This window comes from Lepisosteus platostomus, chromosome 9 (assembly GCF_059453375.1).
Source record: "Lepisosteus platostomus isolate fLepPlt1 chromosome 9, fLepPlt1.hap1, whole genome shotgun sequence".
In the NCBI taxonomy this organism is placed as follows: Eukaryota; Metazoa; Chordata; class Actinopteri; order Semionotiformes; family Lepisosteidae; genus Lepisosteus; species Lepisosteus platostomus.
Genome location: NC_142619.1, coordinates 31,599,467 through 31,623,046, shown reverse-complemented (window position 1 = coordinate 31,623,046; position 23,580 = coordinate 31,599,467). Strand labels below are relative to the sequence as shown.

Genomic DNA, 23,580 nt, shown 5'->3' with positions numbered 1-23,580 from the left:
CTAGTCAAGAAACTCAGTCCACTGGGTCTCAACAGCACCCTCTGCAACTGGATTCGGGACTTTCTGACAGGGAGACCTCAGGCTGTCAGGCTTGGAAACCACACCTACGGCACACTAACTCTGAACACTGGGGTCCCCCAGGGGTGTGTGCTTAGTCTATTTCTCTACTCCCTCTATACCCACGACTGTAAGGCCAAACACAACACCAACTCCATCATCAAGTTCGCCGATGACACCACAGTTGTAGGTCTGATCACAGACAATGATGAGAGGGCCTACAGGGAGGAGGTCAATCTCCTTACATCATGGTGTGATGACAACAACCTCACCCTCAACGTCAGCAAAACCAAGGAACTGATCGTTGATTTCAGGAAACTGCAAACCGGACATGCCCCTATCCACATCAACGGGACTGAAGTGGAAAGGGTCAGTAACTTTAAATTCCTTGGTGTCCATATCACCGAGGACCTCACATGGTCTCTCAACACCACCTGTCTGATCAAGAAAGCGCAACAGCGCCTGTACTTCCTAAGACGGTTGAAGAAGGCTAAGATATGTCCCCAGATCCTCACTAACTTTTACAGATGCACTACAGAAAGCACACTGACAGGCTGCAACACAGTGTGGTATGGCAACTGCAGTGCTGCTGACCGCAAAGCCCTACAGTGGGTGGTGAAAACTGCCCAGTCCATCACTAGGGTTACTTTCCCATCTATCCAGGACATTTATGATAGACGGTGCTTGAGGAAAGCTCTAAGCATAATCAAAGACCCCACACACCCCAGCTACAGACTTTAAGATCTGCTATCATCTGGAAAACAGTACCGGAGCATTTGGGCCGGACTACCAGACTCAGAGACAGTTTTTACCCCCGCACTATCAAACTGTTAAATTCCCAGCCTCTCTCACTCTCACTCTCACCTCTCACCTATGATCTGAACCTCACAGTGCCTTCTTCCTTTCTTTCTTACCAAAAACCCAAACACACATTGAAAATCTACCTCTACCATACATGTCAAAAGCTCACTCCCCATAATTTCTATCCCTTTATTTTATTCTGTTGATGCATATTTTTGCACATAACCTGTTACCTTTTTGTTGTTTTGCACATTGCCTGTTGTTGTTTTTTGCACATTGCCTGTTGTTGTTTTTTTTTTGCACATTGCCTGTTGTTGTTTTTTTGCACATTGTCTGTTGTTGTTTTTTGCACACTGCCTGTTGTCTCTGTCTTTCTTTTGCTACACAATTGTATTGTTGTTGTTGTTGTTGTTTTTTTCTTTTTGTACTACTTATGTCCGAGAGCTAGCTAAATAGCATTTCGTTATACCATATACCATGTATATGAGTGTAATGACAATAAACTTGAAACTTGAACTTGAACTTAAACCTGAATTGTCCTGCGCTATCATAATCATGGAGTGGTGTACCTCTTGGAATTAATATTTCCTGGACAAAGTTCGCATATTGAAACAATCAAAAAGTACAGTAGGAAAAAACAGTGTTTTGCTGTGCTGACTCATTTGTGGCCAGAATTCAATGGGAAGACTTTAAAACGTTTTAATTTTTCTTTCCACAAATTTTCAAAACCTTAAAGCTTGTAGCATTTTTAATAGTACCCTAATGGGAAGAACAGTAACAGAAATAAGAAGTTTGAAATATGCTAGATTTTGACACATTTTACAATTTCAGAAATACCTCACCACATTTAAATTGTGTCCTCCATGAACAAGCATTTCTCTATGCTTTTAAACCCTAAGAAGCAGTATCAGGTATCATCTTATTTGAGAACGAAGCTTCCATGTTTTTTCTGTTTCAGCATTGCTGTAACTACTTCTCCAGATGAGTGTTCTGGACAGACCCATCCTTGATAATGTCCATCTGTGTGTGCCACAGCCAGCTCTGTGCTCACAGCTCTAACACAATTCTGCTAACACTGTATTGTAGCAGCTCTTTTCAGCCTCCAAGAAGTACAGTAACATTCTTTAACACGTCTGGGTACTGGCAATTGTTTTACTCATCAGAACAATTGGCAGCTGCTTGTAATACCACCTTTGACCCCCTAACACACAAACTACCACTGCACTATTTAATAAATCCAGATCAGTGCTTGTATGTAATGAAATGCCCAAATTAATCATCTTAATGTTTTCAAATCAAACAAAAAATAATTATCTAATCGTGAAATTAATCAAACTTTTTTTGCAGAATCTGTATTGCAAACATATTTGTCTTCGCGTATGGATTTGAAATACACTATAACCAAAGGCCATACTGGTGTGTTTTAAAAATAACTTTAAAAAGAATCAAAGAAGTGGTTTTCTGAAAAAGAACATAAAAATAATCAAAAATTAAAAAAGCATTACTGCAAAAATGTGTTTGTAGACATAACAATCATTTTTGTACATAAGCAGCTATAATGAAATAAATAGAAAGTAAAAAATAAATAAAAAATGTATACTCTACGTGCACCCACAAAGACCTGCAAAAGCAAATATAGTCGAACATAAATGTAATGCAAGAATTCTGTGCAGGCCAAAGCTGTGGCCTACTAAAACAACACAAAGTTGGTATTAGCAGGCCTGGGGTTTGGGCAATGGCTAATGTGACCTCTGGGAAGATATAAACTCTGCTTCTGAAATTCTTTTTTTTTATTTTCCCCACCACAATCCTATATACAGCACATGATCTCTGGATAGGAGCAGAGAAATGAGGCTTTGAGGCAACTGCCAGACCAAATATTTAAACCTAAGTGCACTGGTAACACAGGCCTTTCTTATGTAGAGTGCAGCCTATAGACCCTCACAAAAAAGGTGTTTCCTTATTTCAATGCACTGCATTAGCACAATCAGCCACCTTTTCTGCATGGAAAAACAAGTACGAGCTTCTCCCTGTGTATTTGACTTGATTAGGGGCACGTTAGCAAAGTACCAAAAGATGGCAGACGTTCTCACCACACAGAAATAGACAGAACAAAACTTTTGTGCACACTGGTTGCAGCACAACATAGGGAGACTGCTCCGGCTGATTAAAGTTAATTGAAAGACCATCTTTAATTAATTTCTGTTGAAACACCTCAGCTTGCCCTGTGTAAAAAACCACAAACTACAAAAAAAACTCTGAGATTATTGTTATACTCATGAACCATATCCTCTAGGATCCTGATGTATTGTTCAGATTGATATTTCTACAGTACATTAGTGTTACTTATGTCTTGTATTATGTGTTCTAATTTAACTCAACATTTGAGATCTTAACCTACTATTTTCCATGCATTCTTTCTTTAACGCAGTTACTGGGAATGAGGAGAATAAGCACTAGCATGAGAATAAACATAAAAATTATCAATGGAACTCACACAGACATATAAACTATACAAACAGTTTAGTATGCTATGAATATGTTTAAAGTATAAACAGCTTTGATTTAATTGAAAAGGGCATACGGGTTTCCTGGATTCTACTATTTGTAAATAAACGCATTGTAAAAAATGGCAAAGATCTTTGTGTCATATATTGACACTAGTGCCTATTTTATAATATATTTCTCGATCACCAGATTATTATACACAGATTGAAACTGACTGATGGACTCTGTACAACAGATTTATAACAGTATCTGCAAAAGTGCATAATAATGAAAAATGTTTAGCATCGTTCATGACACATCATCTCAAGGCATTGTAGAATGAAACAAGACAGAGGAAACAATATACTCAAATGTATATTGTAACACTATTGGATTCAGGTGGGCACCCTTGCCACTGCTGCATCAGATCTGCCCCCCACCATCGGGGACTCAAACCCAGGCCTCCGGCATCACTCAACAGGGACCCAGCCTGTTGAGCTACAGAGAGATCTCCCTCCAGCCCAGCGGCTGTGGGCCCTGCTATTACAGGGATGGGCGGTGACGTCACCGCTCTGGTAAGCCGGCTCTTACAGAATTAAAATGTACTGTAAGAATGTGAGTTTTAGACAGGATATGTGAACGGTTACTGACTGACATGAACAATCTATCCAGGCCGGGAGTTTATTCCCCTCCAGGGTTTGCAGCTTCACCCAGAGCCTTGCGAAGGAAGGCTGAGTCCACAGAGTGCAAACATGTGGGTGTCGAAGGAGTTAACAGCTCGCGGCTGTAGTCAGGAGCCAGACCAGTCGCAAGCCCTTGAAGTTAAGCAGTATTTTATTCACAAATAACAAAGCTAAAAGGGAGATATATGTTCCAGCCCGTTTGGCTACACCAGTGAGCACTGCATTACAATAATCAAGCCGGGGAAAAGATATAAGCGTGCATGAGCTTTTCTGTCACACCATGGGAGAGATATGAAGAGATACAATCAAAATTAAAAGGACAAAATAGACACTTTCGCATCACTGTGGAACTCAGCTTCAGATTCAAGGCCTGAGGCAAAGATGGCAGCAAGATTCCTGACCTGAGTTCTTGTGCTGATTCCAGCACCATCCACTGTTGACAGTCGAGGAGTTGATAAGAAGAGCCAATTATCTAACTACAATCAGAGTTCATACAGTACATAAAACATGTTGTTGCATCCATTTTTAAAATGATCTGAGCAATACCATAAGACAGATATCGCTTTATTAACATCAGTTTTCATGCAAACATATATATGCATTTCATTATTATAGAAATGAAAGCTGATGCCACACCTACAAAGAATTTGACTTAATGGTAACGTATAGATAATGGTAACATATACTATTGATACTACAATGAATGGGATTAGTAATATGAGTAGTAAAGTTATTGTCTACTACACTGTGCTGATAGACTATGTAATATGATAGACTATGTGAAAATGCATTGCAATAATAACTTAGTAGATCTTGTTGTACTAAAGGTTGTTAGTGATGAGCAAATAATAGATACTACCTTGTTAAAATTAAATTAAAGCAACAAGCTTTATAGAGACAATTACAGTATACCTAATCTATTTAGCTGTTGCTCTAATGAAAGTGTTTCTTCATCAGCAATTAAGAACATAATTAAGGTTAACAAAGTAAATGATCACAGTATATTCAAAACTTGTGATACTTCCACTCAACTTAATTTACTAACCGGTCCGAATCACAAAAATAAGCCAGTATGTCTATTTGGAAAATATGTCATATACTAAAGAATATAAAAGTATTGTGGCCAATTCGGAACAACACTGTGTCAAATATCAAAACCATTAATTGTCACTGATTCCTGTGAACTGTAAAAAAAATCTCCAAATGTTTAATTGTCCTTTAAAACAAAGGTAAATATTTTGGGTCACTTGTAAAATCTGTAAATATTTGATATTTCAGTTAAAACAGGTGATATTATAAAGAAATGTTTTAATAGGTTTACCTATGCCAAACCATAAATGGATTCAGACAAATTTTCAGGACTAGATTCAAATAATTTTAAAAAAATGGGTCATTCATAAAACAGAAACTGATTCAATGATTCAAAGAGACAAGTATATTGAGACCAGAGCTTTGTTCTTTACTAAAAATACAGAATATCAAAAGAGAAAATAAAATTGAAGTAACTAAAAGCGTTTTTTTCCTTATTTGAAGGTAACAAAATATCAGCTTCTGAAATTGCCACTATTTGTTTACCTCTGTATTTCCACAATTTAATATGGAAATATATTTTAAAAATACATTGAATATATTTACATATAAAATATTTTTATTTTAAATTGTTTAGTTTTGCATTATTTTGGAAATTCTGCATTGTGATAAGTATGGCAATGCAGTCATAGCATCTTTTGAGAAACAAATGAAGCTGTGGTTAGCTTAGACCACAGCACTGGGAAAAGCTATAATCAGAAAAACACAAAAACTAAAGAATTCAAAGGATTCAAGGAGTTTTGTTGCTGAGAATCATTAGCAATGCAAATCTAGAATTTGTCAAGAAACACTATTAGAGTATTAATCACCAACTTTGCTCCTGAAGAGTCTCAGTTTAGTTAAACTTATAGTTCACCTACAGTATTTCTAAAAATAGCAGGTTTTGGAGCTACTAGTGGATAGAGAAAGTAATTTGTCCAATTAAGAAAACTTTATGGATAAAAAAGTACTTCTAAACTGTACAATATTCATCCAAATGTACTTAATTTAACAGATCACATTTTTAATCAATAACAAATTTCTGTTCTTGAGATTATCTCACTATTTGATTACATCTATTTTTATTAATGCATTTTATATTTTTTATATCTTATTTTATTTGGCTTTGTTTAGAACACTACTTACTTGTGTGAGGTTTGTCAGCTGAATTCAGCTTCTTCACTATTGTTACAAATTCCACTGCTTCCAGTAAAAAATATGCTTGTGAAATCTCAGAGGTAAAGATACTGTATCTGTACTATAGCTACTGTACTGTAGCTGCCTCAACTGTAAAATAAAAACTACTGACATTTGTTTTGGCAATGTGAAAACAATACTGTCCTATACAGGTATGTAGTTCTCATTAGATGCATTGATGGAGAAGCATTCCACCACCTCTTTGTCTTGGAGCCATTCTTTTCTCATGTACAGCAATTCTGCTTGAACGGCCATTCAGCTATGCATGATAGTGTTGGCATTTGTGTGTCACAGTAACAGGTGTCCATGAAAACTAAACTGCTGTGATGAACATTGACTGTTGCAGCTTTAATATTACAATACTAAAGAAATCCTATCACTTTCTGCTGTTTTACACTTCTAGATCCCTAAATTTCCCAAGCGAAAATATCAACAAAACATCCATGGTTCAGAAGGAAACCAAATTGACATGTGCCCTTTTACTTGCCTGTTGTCTCTTTTCATTGCATTAAACAATCTTTTGAATTCTGAAGGCCAGAAGGGTGCTTAGACACTGTCCAGCTAGACTTCTGATATTTATGACTCAGTGCAACATACTGAGTGCAGGAAACGTTCCCTAAATATTACAGCAATCCCCTTTCTCATGACTCACATTGGGAAAAGTTCAGCTACTATTTTAATCAGACAGTATATAACTCAAATATGTTTCTAGGAAATGCTGGAAATCAGTTGCGAAGTCAGTTGCTGGACGTCATTATGTGAATACAGCCATATATTTCTGAGTCCGGAGTAATGGAGAACAGCCCTCTATTGAAGAACAAGGTGTTCTTCCACCTCACACTAAAGAAAGTCTCAAGCTAAATTTAGAGGACAGGTCCAACTACCATGTAGTTCATCTGATAGCAGATGAGTTTTTGAAAACTCTTCAAACTTACTCCCAACTTAAATAACAACAATATCTACAGTACAAAGAATTCACTGCTGTGTGCATCCTTAAGATCTTCTTTCATACCTTGCCTTTAAATGCTTGCTGCTCTTCCAGAAACACTAACAAAAGATAATTCGATTATGTTTTACACATGTCATAAGTGTCTGTCTGTCAAAAAGGTGTTAATTGTTCAATGTGGTTATAATAAACACTTTAGGAAAAGACTGTGGATCAAGAAATGTTTCACGGAAGTTATGGGCCAAATAGAAGAACAAAGAAGAAAAAGCTGTAATTTGTATAGGCATATCTTTCTGCTTGGATAATGGAGTCCAAGGTTGATCACAAGATGCCATTAAAGGCCACTATCATTTGTAAATATACACACTGGGTGGTTATCAGTTAATGAATTAGATCATTGGTGGTGGATAGGTCCACTTTCTCACATGAGACTAATTAATGTGGAATGCTTGTGGATATAATGGGCCTCAAGGGGTAGTCGTGGTTGGGCTTTTAGTAGCAGTTTAGTAGCAATTAAACTTTACGTGTTCTTTTGCAGACCATGCGTGCTGACACTGCTGTACTTGAACCTCTAGGAAGTGGGAGGTTGTGGTTCAAATTCCAGGTGAGAAACGTACCCTTGAAGGAGGCATCTCACCCAAACGGTTCCAGTAAAATACCCAGCTGTTTAAATGGGTGCAAATGGAGGGTGGTTGGATACAATATGTCAGCTAAAAATTTATAATATACACCTGAGCTATATATATATATCTCTGAACTATGATGGAGGGGAGCTCTGTCTCCTATATGACCCTGTATTTGTTAAAGCAGTTAGAAAATGGATGGATCATTTGATTCCTTCATAATACTCTGTAATTGCTTTTGTCTACAATAAATGTCCTCTGCCAGACATTTGCTAAGTCAAGAGCTTTTGAGTTTTCTTTGCAGTTTTCTTAGTGTTTTTTAATTGTGTATTTTGGTATCATCTGCAAATTTTACTACCAGAAACTAAATCATTGATATAAATTAAGAGCTGCAATGGTCCTTATACAGATTCCTATGGTACAACACTAATTCATCCCTTTCACCCCTAATCTTTGCTCTATATCAATCAATTTTCAATCCAAATATATGCATTACATATAATGCTTACCATCTATAAAATCCTCACTATATCAGTAGAAGTGAGTTTGGTCTATACTTGGCTTTGTCACCCTATTAATGGATGTGCATTACAGGTACATTAATAGTTTTTCAGTCAATGGACACTAACTCTGTTCTGAGTGGGTCTCTTCAATGAACTGTGATTATGAAAGCAAATTGTAATTCTCATTCCGACACAGAATCACCATTTACAGAAAAGGTTAATCTAGACAGGGACATTTAAGACTGAAGGGTAAAGCTGGTTTATGGGTTGTCTGCTGATAAGTAGGAGCTAGTACAAGATTCACTGTTATCACACACTGATCAATAAAAACCAAGCTATCACCACGTAGTTGACCAGTGACCCAGAGGAAGAGGCTAACTTCAAGAAGGTGCGTGCAATTGTAAAAAAATGTTTTTATAAGCTTAACTAATGGTCTGTGGGTACTATATTTCTCCAAATGTCCTTTCTCTCTTTTCCCACTTTAATGAGGAAATAATGAGCAAAGGATTATCCTGCTTAAAATGTCAGAATAATCATTGCCTGCCTGATTTAAAAAACAATTTTTGAGATGGAATGACCGTTCATCATGCTTGTTTTGAAGGTGAAGGATCTGCCTCATTTAGAAGTATTTACAGTACAATTACTCTGAGTCTTCAGACTTTATAACAAGGGTGTGTCACTTAAGTTCATACAAGAATTTTTTTTAATTCATCACCACTATTTTGGTCATGGCTCATTTAAAAGCTTACTCCATCAAATCCTTATGCTAAAAAATGATTTCCTGCTTCTCTTCTTGGCTGGAGGATACGTGCTTGAGTGAGGATACTCCTCTAAAAACACAGGTCCCTATGAAACTCAGTACGGGGTTGTCATCAAGCTCTTGGTCAAGGATGGTTGAAAAGCTATGAATGGTGGGTTGTGGGCAGCAAACCTCCCAGCAAACCTCAGCTGAAGTCAAGCATGAATATAAGTCCATTGTGGATGACTGGTCATGACACCTTGGCTATATTTTCACGTATGACTTGATCTCTTGGGTCAAAATTAATAGTGATCACTATTACATCACAATAAATGAAAGAAGACCCAAGGTTTACATTTCCCATGGTAGGGATTTAGCCATCATCATATAACTATGTCATAGTCCTAAGAAGTTGGACTCCTCTGAATGTCAGGGGTCACCAATGGAAAGAATCAATTTTCATCAGATCAAACTATTTTAAATGATTACATATGGTAACTGAAAAAGGTTTCTCTCTTACCTTAATAATGTACAATTTTTAGTGACGGGGGTTGAATAAACATTTACAAATCAAAAATAGATATTTTCACAATGGGATTTATGCTCATAATATTATGTATTTATTTTCATGGTAAAAAACATCAGACATTCAAGTAGCAGCAATGGCTAAACTTATTTGCAGTAAATCCCCCTTTATGAATTGGCTTCATTACTCTGCTCTCCTCCCCACTGACAGCTGATGTGTGGTGAGTGTTCTGGCGCACTATGGCTGCCGTCGCATCATCCAGGTGGATGCTGCACATTGGTAGTGGTGGAGGGGAGTCCCCATTACCTGTAAAGCGCTTTGAGTGGAGTGTCCAGAAAAGTGCTATATAAGTATAAGCAATTATTATTATTATTATTATTATTATTATTATTATTATTATTATTATTATTATTATTATTATTATTATTATTAACTGCTCAAGGTAAAGGATCAATGTAAACCTGCAAATCCATGTATTGTAAAAGAACCAGAGTTTGCCACTTTTGACTGGATATGTCAAAAATGTCAAAATGAGCAGATCAATTCTAACCCAGATAGATAAAAACAACTACTATGCTAGATAAAAACAACTACTGTTGAGAAGTATTGTGCCAGTTTGGGACATGTCATCAAGCAGAAGAAGAGGAGGCTGTTGATCATATGTGGTGATTTTGAAAAGGTTAATCACCTCCCCTCCAGGCTACAACTTGCCTCAAGATTGTACTATTAACATTTTAGGGGTTCACTCATTTGTAAAGGGTTAAGAAATGACAGATGTCCATAGGTATTCACAGAGGACACACTTAAATGCAGCCTGAAGAGTTCAAATACGCTAACCTATATAAGAGAATGGCAAAGGGCATTAAAGTCAAGGGCAAATTTATAGAAAAAATGGCACAGAGAAAATGTAACTAAATACATTTTAAGTAACTTCTATGAACCTATTGATTCACCCCCATTTAATACTAAGGTAATCTGTCCCAACAGCATGAAGTCCTTGTTATTTTACAGTGTTCAGTCAGTGACTTCTTTGTTCCAGTAAACCACGATCGCAGATTTGTTTCTTTTGTGTCACTGCAAAACTGATACCTAAATACATCCAAATACTTTTTACTGCTAATCAAAGGAGGTGGGCTGTCAAGCAGAATGTAAAAACAAGGGACTGTATTCATCAAGGTTAAATGAAAAATACTGGATATATTTTTTCTTCTCTTCAGTATTTTATTCTTGCTTTTAAAAACATATTTATTCAATACATGCCTAAATGGATTAGATGGTACAGAAAGCTTGACAAAGTCATTTGCTGGCCAAACTGTTATCATAAATCCATCTCAGGACTAAGGCTTTCATGTTGTCTCATTTTTCTGTGTATTGAGGAAGAAGTAGACAAAAATATTCCACTTATAAATACAGACCTGAATTAGGCTACATGCTAGTAAAAACACTGGAACAGAGTTGTAGTTTTCACAGGGGAAGTTGCAGAGACCTGGCATAGAAAATGCCAGAATTAAACCACCTCCTGAGTGGGTTTTCTACTGCTAGTATGAAGTTTTTGCCTTCAGCAAAAAGCTGTGATGGCATAAAATCATTATGTGTGGGCAGGGTTAACATTCTCTGACTCCCTGAACAAGCTAGTAAACAGTGGAGTGTTCAGGTTGTACATAAAATGTCTCTGAACATATATATAAAATTTAAATGTATACATTTTATATATAAATCTACATACATTTAAAATTCAAATTTAAAATATCTATAAAAATTCAACAAGCAAGATTTTGACTGCATACAGTATGTCAACAATTTGAAAATTAGCAGATCAATTCTAACCCAGATAGTCCAGTATTACAATTTCTAATTATTTGTTAAGATCCAAAGTTGGACGCGTAACTCATTTAGTTCTTATAATCAAAGAAAGACATTGGAGTTTTGTTTCAATAAAATTTAAGTAAAAATACAATGGTATTCTTTTTCAATGGTATTTGTATCTTGTAACAAATAAGAAAATTGTCACAAATAACATTTAAAACTTGAAACATTTTTTAAACACTCTCAATGTCCATCAGTATTATTCACTAGCTTTTTAAGAATGATCAATAATTTTTGTTAAAATATACACTGCTGAGAAAAAGTATTTTCATGAGTTAAAATACATATAACTCCTGTCTGTCTATCTGTACATGGAACAATATACAGTATATATATATAATCAGCTTAAAAAATTTACATAAAGGCTCCAATAGTGTTTTCTAATATTCTAACACATTTGTTACTAATACCACTTAGCTTGAGAAGATACCCTGCTTTTCATTGAGAAATCTTTAATCAATCACAACCTTGAAAAACATTATCAAAATCACACATGAGCAGTGAAGTGTTGTTAATCCATCATATTTACCAAATCTAATTTTCTAGAAATTTTCAAATCTCATTCTCAAGTGATCCTCATCTTAACTGGTTCCTTTCTACTTATCTCTAAAAATAAGAGGCTATTTTTGTAAAACAAGATACAGATTTTTGTGTAACTGTAAAGATAAACACTGAGGCTAAGAGTAGAACAAATGTCTAAGATGTTTGTATATATGGTAATGTACATCCTTAAATATATTTATTTTTAAGTTTATTGAACTTTTTATTGAAAATGTATTGAAGTTTATTGAAATACTGCCAAGTGGCTAGAAATATGTTATAACTTATGAAAGTAACCTAATATTTGCTGTGATACTGCTTTTCAATCAACTAAAGAGCTTCAATATGATAGGCAAATGATTCCGAATACACAAATATATAACTATTTACTATTTTTATTTCTAAATAAAAAATACAGAATAATTATTATTCTCATAGTAAAAATACATTTCTAAAAGCGCATTACAGGGAAACTGGGGAATTAATCAAGTAGAAGGACAAAGCAATATGTTTGAAATGGCTAACACTACAAATTATCAAAACCATCTAATTTCATGTACATAATCATTTCCTGGGTCCCCTTAATTAAGACTAAGAGGAAAAAAAGAACTGACACAAAACAAAAAAATGACTCACCCAAGTGAAATGTCTATTTGCATTATATTTTATGAGCAAGCACACCCCAGTAGACGCTAACTTTGCTATTCTGTTAAGGTACTTTAAACACTCTTGCTATTTTGAGTTCAGTTTTCTCTGAAAATGTACTGATGCACTGTGAAGCCATTTAAATTTGTCACAGGAGTTTGTTCTGAGCACAGCATGGGCCATAGGACTGACTAATCTCTAACTAAAGATGAGGCAGTTTTTACACAGTGTTGAATATGGAGCAGTAAATGAACAAGATTGATTTTACAAATATATTCAGGCAAGAAACATAACAATTTCCAAGCATAAAAGGGCTGCTAATACAATGCAATTTTATAAATAGTATCTTGGTGATGAGGTAGCCATGAATAAAGTGGACAATTATGAAACAGTAACTAAAATACCCACCATGCATGTATTAGCTTTAGTAAGCACACACTAAATGGTACTGTACAAACAATATCTGTTATCTTTATGAAGCCACATTCAATGAATATTTTCTTCTGTTTTCTTCCCACAGCATGCCCGTAAATTGATATTTGAACCCCTGTCAAATCAACTGCAAAAACAACAATTTCTCTCATTATATCTTCAAAGATTTGGATTAATTGGACTTCTACATCTTAAGTATGGTAGGGATATGTTGTCTTGCAAGTGTTATTGTAATGTTTTACTTTTTTATAATACGTTTTTTTTCTGTCTGAAATCTCTGAAATTATGGGCCGATTGTGTTTATGACAGTTTGGAGGTCATTTTTAATATACTGGTTTTCTATGTGGCTCCCCTCTATAGTGCTGACAGGGTGGGGCGATGCTGAAACACAGAGTGGTTCATGAGCAAGGCCTGATGAGACGCACAGCACCTCAGCATGTGAAAGCAACTAAGGATCAAGATGTGCACTTCACATTCAGTGCTAACAACTGAAATGTCAGGGGCACCAAAATAACATTAAGCTACGATGATTCTATAGATAAAACATACAGCAACTTTTTAATAGTCTTTATCTTCCAACAGCAAACTAACAAGTCAACCTAGATTCCATAAAATATACATTAAGATAAGATTAATGTATATAGAACCATCGTTTTAAGCTGTCAGTCTGATCCTGAAACAGGTTTGGGTAATTAGGAGTCTGTACAATGGCAACTCCATCAAACTGTGCACAAACATCTTTTAATCTGAGCACTCTGTTGGCCCATATTTTAATTCAGTGATTAAGAACCATATTTATTATTTTCTTGAAAAGAAAACATACCTGCAAATATTTATAACAGGTTATAATCAGATTAACACAAAACCAACCAATATGGTTACTGTGACATTGACTTATATTTAACATAAATCAAGTGTGAAAGCAGTGCTTTAAAATGTCCTCAGACAGAGTATTAAAGGTATTAAAACTCTTTCATAGCTTTCATAAGGTTTATTGGGTTTTATTTGGTTTCAGAACCACCAATGACCTAAAATTTGAGTCTGCCCTTCCATCTCTTTCTGAACGTTTCTGCCACCTCGGACAGGTTGGTTCATTCAGGTGCCCTCAATCATTTCGAATGGCTTTGTTTAGCATAAATGTTCAGCATAATTCAATGTCACTATATTCTGATACACTTACTTCAACATACTTGCAGAAACTTATGTTCACAGCTCCACTACATGAGCAGAAATCTTTCATCTTTAAGGAGTGATGCAATCAGATCTCAATCCTATCTCATGCCATGCATGTGAGATGAACTGGAAAGACAACAGACAGTTACTGTACCATGGTGATCTGCTGTGGTAGACTTCCCCACCCTTGTAAATGTTTAATCTGCACTAGCAGAACTGCTGGACCTAATATCACCTTTAACGTTTAACGGATCAACTGATGTAGGTGTATACCAAAGCATAAGCTGTACGTCTTGAACATTATTGGAATGTGGGTCTCAGTGGTGTGGTTCTTAACCCAACAAGAAAAGGTCCTTTGTTTTAGCCAGGAGAACCACGTCTTTATTTGCTCTGCAATTTAGGTGCTTTCTTCTCAAATCAAATTGGTGCCCAATGGTTTGAGGATACTCATGGAGGGCAGAATGCAGCTTTGGAAAGTGAGTGCATGAAACCTAAAGAGCATGTGTGGTTTTGGGATTTACAGAAAGGGAGAGGTACTGTCAAACACCTGACATGCTTCACTCTACACTTTACACAAAACCTCCTTAAAACATTCCAGACTTCTCTTACTGAGTTTTGCTTTTCTAGAAAAAAAATGTTGTATCAGCATTTAAAGTTGGTGGTATGTCTTTCAAAAACAACAAAGATTATTTATTAACTCTGACTATTTATACATTTCAATAACCTTTCTAAACAATATGCCATTACTATTACTACTACTGATCAATTTTACTAAAGTAAAATCAGCATAAAATACTGTATGGATACATATCAAAATGTATAAAACTTATCAAAAGGACAGATGCCAACTTTTGTTGGAGCTTCAGTGCTATTTTTTCTAGCCAAAATATCCTCCCTTTTTAGCAATCACACATTTATGCTTGACATTCTGTTTCAAATTTAAAAGTATAACACCGATTTTGTCCATTCAGTTCTCAGCCTCCCCAGGTCTTTCTTCAGCACCCAGCAATACATTCAGGAAAGATAGCTTGCGGGTGAAGTTTTTCTAAAGTATAAAAATTAACAGAAATTGATGTGCTATCACCAGTCCCCTCAATAACCCCCATGACATACCTGTATCACCGACTGTGCATCATAGCAGAGTGGGAAAGAGTACAGTCTGTGTGTGAATATACAGTACAGTACATACTGTATATCCTTAAGCAGAATACGTCTCTCAGACTGCTTCAGTAAATATCCAGCTGTTTGCATGGGTACAAACAGAAGTGGCTTTGGATAAAAGTATCAGGCAAATAAAATTTGGAGATGGAGAAGAAGGAGGGGCGATTGGAAAACTACTAGAATGAGGGGACAGCTAAAATTATGTGACAGAATGTGCAGAAAAGCTGGAAAAGCCAAAGGTCTGGAGGAAAATGTCTTTTACTGCGATTATTTTACTGCACCTATTTTTCTGCATTATCAAAAGTCTAGGGTGGCGAGGTGGTGCAGTGGTTAGCATTGAAGCCTTGCAACATTGGGGCACCGAGTTTAATTCTGAACCTGGGGTGCTATTTACATGGAGGTTGAATGATCTCCCTGTGTTTGCATGTGCTTCCTATGGGTGCTTCGGCTTTCTCCCACAATCTAAAAACATACTGGCGGGTTAATTGGAATCTGGGAAAACTGCCCCTGGTGAGTGTGCGTCTGTGTCTGGGTGTTGCCTTGTGCCCAATGATATTTGTTGAGATACTGTAGGCTCCGGCTTCCTCACAACCCTAAATTTGATGAAGCTGTTAGAAAAAGGATGGATGGATCTATAGTTTATGTTTGAGGCCACCATTCTCAGTTATATTTAATCAAAATTGTCTAACGTTCTTTTAAGACTAAATACCCAAAAAAACATAATACAGTACAATCTCGATTATCAAACCTTCGATTATCCGACATTCCATTTTATCCGACATAGCAATACACATGCTATATACATATATGCTATGTACTATATGCGTGCGCATGCATAATATTGCACAATCCCATGCTGCTTTGTCTCTCAGTGCGTCAAATACGGCCATTGACGTAGCTTCGCTTGTTGTTTGTGCGCATATAAATAATTTTATTATTTGAGAAACATGACAAATGCGAAGAGAAAGAAAGTAGTTCTTTCAATGGAACAAAAGTTTGAAGCGTTAAAAAGACTAGACAAAGGCGAGACCATGAAAAAAATTGCATCTGAATTCAGTGTGGGACAAGTTACAGTTGGTGACTGGAAGAGAAAAAGAAATGAGACAGAAAAGTGGTGCTCTGATCGGGCCTCAATTGAAGGACTGAGGGACAGAAAAATGATGAAGAAATGTGAATATGAAAAGGTCAGTGAAGCTTTGTTCTTGTGGTTCACGCAACAAAGGGATAAGGGCATGCCTATCACAGGTCCGATACTTCAAGAGAAAGCTCTGATTTACAGTAGATTAATAAACCAGATTTCATACTTATACTGCACTTCCATTAATCTAGGATTTGTCTACTCAGTTTCCCCATTATCCGACATACTATTGGTCCCGTTTAGGTCGGATAATTGGGACTCTCCTGTACTCCAATAAAATTTCCCCCAAAAATCTGTGGCACACATTCTGATATTTTATACTAATGTTGTGGAAGGTTGAAGTGACATTACTGTCCTAGTGGTCTCCACCAGAAAAGAGAGAGAGTGTCGCTGGTGTGTGACAGCGCCCTGCCCGCAGTCTTCTCCAGATGAGCTAATGGCAGGATCTTGTAACCTCCTGCCGTCAGCTGAGACACATGGAGAGTGTTGTTTGGTCTAGGAGTGAAGTTAGTTTGGTCTCTTCCCTCCAGCCTGCCCTGGTTTGGTGAAGGTTTACGCTCTTCCCCTAAGCTCGAGCCGAGAGGGGAGGAAATATGGTAGGTAGGGTGAGAGACAGACTTCAGCCAGCCTTCCACTAGGGGCCACTAGAGAGCCTCTTATACTTGTGCCATATATGGACTCATTGCTAGTATAAAAATCATACTTGCCACCCAATAAACACCAGACAGTACTTCGTTGTGCCACCCTGAGTTTTAACGTGCTCAGACCTCTTGAGCAAACCTAGTTTAAGCTGAGGCCAATCACAAAAGTTTTTATTTTTTATTATATTTCAATTTCACACACAGTTCAGTATAGTTAAGGCCATTTATGTGTAACAGGCATTAATGGGTGTTAACAGAAGGTTAAGACATCGGAAAAAGATCTATTAGGTTGTTTAATTTTTTGGAATGACTGAAATAACTTTCGCATTTCAATAGGAAAATGCTTCCTGGTTTTTTCCTGGGCTCTTCTTTGCTTTCCACTGACACAGGAATTTAGCATACATGGTTAACATTTTGACTTTTGCAACACCATAAACCATCACCGGGCTTTCAAAAGCTTTCATTAATCAACATGGAAAGAAAGTAATAGTAGCACATTTAATTTTCTAAATGCTCACATTGAAGGACCAAGCTATTAATACAGCAGCACTGAAGTTTTTTCCTTAATGAAGATTGAACAATGCTTTGATGTCTTAAGCATTCAGTTATTAGTATGTTAATTACTTAAATGATTATAGGTACAGCAACTGGCCGCCAGTACAGCACACTGAGCCACACACCATGTTCAGAGCTAAGCCACCGCACTGGCACTGCTATCAAGCGTTTTGCAGCCAGCCAAACCTGGATCAGAACAAAGAGCTGTGAGCCCAGAACTATCCTCTTACAGCCTGGGCTTTGGAACACACAAGTCGCACACAGGCACTGACACCACACAGCGATCAAACAGAAACCTACACAACCCTACACTACAGCTCCAGCCATTTACAGTACATAATGAGCAAGTTGGAGCCAAGTAAGGAAGCAGAATACACAATGCAGCACCTTGGAAACCTCTCATCTCACACATAGCACTCAGGCAAGACTTTCTCGGCGCAAGACAACCCACTTCCACATTTACAAACAGGTAATCCTTGCGGTTCAGGAAAATAATGAAAAATCTTCACTTCTACAGTAAAAATAGTAATCTTACTCTACTCTATAGCTTAGAATATTTTATGAAATATATTGCTATGATATTTACACAAAATGAAAGTAGACCTGACCTTAAACACAGCAGCTGTGTTTTTCATTTCTATGTGAAATTTAAACAAATGTGAAAACGTGCAAAGAAACAAAAGTGAAGAGTCTCTAGTGGCCAAATGGTTAAAAACCCCAGTCTAAAGTGAAGAAGCTGACAGATTTAATTCGGAGTTTGTAGCTTATGGTGAAAACTAACCGTTTTTGAAGACCTCAGTGGAGGTACAAAAGTTGCCCTGGGCTACTAGAATTGAAGCAGACAGAGGTTTTTAAGATTTTCTTGCTTTCTCACAGAATAGCTGCTGCTATTGGAGTCCCGTGTAAGAGTGTGCTAGTATATGCGTATTACATCTTTACCTTAGATGACCCTTAATGTCTTTTGTTTCTATTGCAGAACAGTAATAAGATAACGCCTTTCAATGAGGATGTGTGTTTTGTCTACAGTTTTTCAAAGATGAGAGGCTCTAAATTGATTTGTGAAGTGTAAAACCACAGTACCATGCTAAACAAGGTTAAACACAACAACAGTTAGAATTATGATTACTTAGCACTCTCGAGATACGAGCTTGTTTACTGCAACAATGCAAACTTCTGCTGCAATCAATCCAAGATTCCACACCACTGCATCTTCTACCTTGCGTGTCCCCACGTTCTCTTTCCTATTACATCATAAGACAGCCACATGTGCTTTGGAACTCTTCATCACTCATACTTTCCAGACACCACTGCATTGGACCTACTCCCCCTCCCCATTTCCTCATTCTTCACAAACTGTCTACAACTTGGCTGCCTTCACTCCTAATTCAAAAACTCGTATAACCCAGATTCTCAAAAAATTCTCCTGAACCCTCCTATTCTAAAGAGTATACTCTACAGGAAATAGAATATAAAGTAAAGTATATTCTAGTGATAGAATTATCACTATCACTGTGTCAGTGAAAGTCCGGAAATATACTGTACTGCTCTTATTTGGACTGATTCCAGCGCAGCAGTACAGTATATTTTCTATAACATGGAAATTTTTGGCGCACCTCCTCAAGACCCACCTTACTCACTAATTTGTCTGGCTAATGACATCAAAAGTAATTTATACTTGAATCCACTTATACAGCTGGGTATTTTACCTAAAAAAAAACCTAAAAACCTAAAAACCTTGCTCAAGGGTACAATAGCAGTGTCTCACCTTTGAACCCACAACCTTCTAGGACCCTAACCACTGTTGTTCAGTTTGTGTGACTTAACCCTGAAATTTCAATGCGTTGAACTGTACCACTTGTATTTCAGGTACTTTGGCATGTACTTTGTAACTGCTTGCAGTTTATTTTATGTCACTTGTTCTAGTTACTGTTTTGTGATATTGGTGTTTTAATTTAGTTCGGTTTTATACCTTTCTCTCCATTTTGTTTTTACACTATTAATATTTTACTGTACTTGTTCTTTGCTTTAGATGAAAGTGTCTTCTAAACTGATGAATAGCAATAACGACAATATACAGCCTTGTTAATTATATACTGTATATCATGACTCCATAATCACTTCATTCTTTTATTTTTCCTTGCTTAAAAGCCTTGGAAAATCAGGTAATAGTTTAAGGCTATTTAGATATTGCTTTATAAAAGACAACAACAACTTATTGTAGAAGAATATAATTTACTGAATGATAACCACTGTCAAAGAAAGCCTCCTGGCGTTAAACATTTTCGGTGAGTGAACAGGCTATGAACCAAACCACGCACATTCTGCTTCTTCACAGCTTTTTACAAGACAGATCAGCACAAATTTGTTGCTTACAGCACAGACTTGCTTACAAAAATTAGTAAAAGAAGGCTACGTTGGGCTTTGACCTTGAAAAATTCAGAAACATACAATATAGAACCATAGAGTATCTGATGGACTACTGGTATCACTGAAATAAAGAGGTGTGATCTCATTACCTTACAGGACAATAATTCCTTTTCAGGGGTGGGGCAAAAATGGTGCAATCAAACTGTAAAAATGAGATGGTTAAAGTGGCTTTATTGAAGCTTTTTTGAAGCCATGGATCAACAGTGGCAACAAGCCAAAGCAAACTGAAGTATGTGTATTTCCACTGGAATAAAACCCACCACCTCAGGCGAAGACAGCTGCTTTCAATGACCTGCCTGTGTCCTTGTGGGGGTCCCGGCCACTTTAGGAGAGGGAAGAGTATGAAGTTGAGTGCTCCGTCTTTTTCATTCGATAAATCTTCCAATCTGCTCATTTTCTCAATTCAAAGCATTTGCAAAACTCAGAACAATAGTATTACTGCCCTTTCATCTTTCCCATTGCAGCATAAAGAATGTTTTGGGTGGGCAGCGTTTCATGTAAAAAAAATCTAATTGAGTTTGTTCAAACAACAAAAACCAAGAGGAGCAAAAAATGCAGATCTTTGAAAAGGCGTCCATTTTAAGCAAGATATTTTTATTTCTTCTCCTCCCTAGTTTTAATACAGACAGTACCAAACACAGACACTACTGAACAGCATGCTCATGACCAGATCATCATTTATATTTATCAAATAGTATATTTCTTGCCAATTACTTCTGACTTGAATTTGACTTGGCTCTTGTTTTTATGGTTTTATCATTGCAAAAAGCACAATGTATTATAATTATTATTATAAGTTCCAGGAGTTCTATACTTTACTCACCTGACCACATATTGTATATGCCTCACTGGAAATACAACCCAATATTGTCTTTTAATTAATGGATTGAAATTTGACATATTTTTGTATTAGGAGACTGTGAATGCTATTAAAAGTCACCATAACGCTGAAAGTTGTTCCTTTATAATACATATATAAACCTATTTCACTGGTCAGTGATTTATGATATGCTGATAATACCTAATAAGGGCAAAACACGTCTGCGGTTGCTACCGAAATCTATACAGTATATGCAAAGTGGAGTTAGAAGTCTGTTTAGGTGTTTTTGCTTTCTGGCATTGTGAAACAGCGATAGATAATGAATATTCACATTCTATAATTCATAGAACCTTGAAAGATACAAGGTGTTCCTTGAAATAATTTTTTTACTTTATTGTTGCCTCTGCTGTTATTTACATTTGTTTCAACTGCCTTTAATGAGCTACCCAACCAGACTCCCTGGGATCCTTCAAGTAAGATCATGGACATGATCTTCAGATTTCAAAGCTACTAGAAACTGAGTAAGAATAGCCAAATACAATCTTCTCTTTAGTACCCTTTCTTAAAGGCCTCTTCTCCTTTGTACCCTTTAAGTTTCAATTCATTTGCAACAGTGAGATTAAAAAATAAAATTGAAGCTCTACATGATTCTTAAGTGGCAGCTAACATTACAGTATTATAGAAGACACAATATTAGTTGCCTACAACTTTCTGCTGGAATGCAGGTAGTTCAATGCATAAATTGGAACTGAATCAAGCTGAAAACCTCTTTTAATGCCAATATCAGAAAAGTAAAGATTGCCACAGCATAATAGAGGTAGATGGGAAGATAGACAAAACTGCTACAGCTATCAGCTTTTGCTGCAAAGTCTTCCATTATGTGCATTTTATAAGGATATCTCTGGTGGCTCTATAAGGAGTAAAGGTTGTGTGACACAATCAGGGGCTCATTGCAGCAACAGGCCTCTTTTAAACAGACAACACAGGCACTCCTTAGGCAAACAAATGTTGTTCTTAATTTACATAAGCAAGAAACCCGAACTTTCCTAGAGTTTAACTTAACTCATCCCAGATTGTCTTCTCTGGAAATAGCTGGGCAGCTAAGCTGCGCAACAGCTTCAAAACCAAACTCTCTGAACTCACAAAGTCTAAATGTTTTGGGGTCAGTCACTTCCTTTCCTCTCTGGTTCAGAGCATACGAGGGAAATCTCCTGTGCTCTCCAGATGTCAGATATAGAGTGACCCTGGAAACCTCTGCTACTTGCATTTTCCTTCCTCCAACTGACCAAGCGACAAAGGGCACTGCTGCCACCAAACGTGATGTGAAAAGCAAACGTGTGGAAAGGTAAGAGAGAGCCTCATGTGTGTGTTTCATGCTGCAGGTAGGATGACAGGCACTGATTGTGCAATTGCATGCCAACACTGAAGTGAAAACATGCAATTCCTTGTAGTACAAAGGAACTGAGAAATTAGAACACTGCTTCAAACTCGTTTGGTGCAATAGGTGGGAAACTGAGGAAACATATTACTTGCTATCCAATAAACACTGGACACTTTATTATAGCCACTCAGACTGTAAAGACACTGAGGTTAAGGATGTTCATTGGGAGTTCACCTCAATGGATCAGGATGTCTAGTAAATGAACTTGATTAACAGCTATATGTATAAATACATTGCTATTACTACTACTATTGGTATCGTTGCACACTCGTTTCTATAATAATATTAATGTTTTTTACCACTTCATCAAACAGGCCTATACCTAATAAGCTAATAAAAGCCAGGCTGCCTGAGGCACACTTACCCTCTTCTGCTCTCTCACATATATCATGAGCTCCTCTCGTGCTTTGGCAACACCTTCTGCAAGTCTCCTCTCACCAGCCTGACGCTCTTCATCTATGGCTGCTTTCAGAGCTTCCTGCAAAAACAGAAGTTTCACTGCATTAGAAAATTATGTGTGTTCAAAGCTGTCTTGATTTGAGGCAAACTTTATTTTGAACTCCATTCTAGGCTACATGCTTGGCCACTCTTGCACAAATGGGACAGAAATATATTTGACTCAGTGTTGCCTGGTACATTGTTCTTATCATGTTGGAAGTGTTTCACAGGGGGAGTTAAGTCTAGTTTAACTCCAACAATGGAACACTCTTTTAACGGAGTAAAAAAGAATGACATCTGTGGTTCTGTGTCTCAACCTTCATAAAACAGCCACTATCAGGAGCCTGTATTCTGTGTACACCAGATTTGTCAATTACTTCCTCTGTGTAAGAGGTCAAGTCAAAGCTAATTATTAAAGATCAAGCATTTAAACAATGGCGAAATCTTTGGAAATTACACAAACGTATTATATTGTTTCTAGATTAAACATTGATTCCAATTTTATGAATGTAGAGGCTTAAAGGTACAGGATCTGCCAAACAAGGGGCAACATTATTATAAAAACTCTTTTTAAAAACACTGTGGTTTTAAAAGATTAAAAATTGGAATTTTATTTGCATTAAAAAAGTTCTGCAGAATTTTCAAAGAGGCTAAAATGTTAGTTTCTAAAAAT

General features: G+C 36.7%; 1 protein-coding gene across 5 annotated transcripts in view; it reads right to left on the bottom strand.

Moving 5' to 3' along the window:
* The window catches only part of LOC148654785 (coiled-coil domain-containing protein 91-like), a 163,610-nt gene that overhangs the window by 18,973 nt on the left and 121,057 nt on the right, over positions 1-23,580 (bottom strand). For all 5 annotated transcript variants that reach the window (XR_015941144.1, XM_088644722.1, XM_088644723.1 and 2 more), the window contains one exon: positions 22,834-22,947. Coding sequence is in view for 4 of the 5 variants with exons in the window: in XM_088644722.1 (XP_088500848.1) it covers positions 22,834-22,947 (114 nt within the window). In the remaining variant the exon portion in view is untranslated. The remainder of the gene's footprint in view (positions 1-22,833; positions 22,948-23,580) is intronic.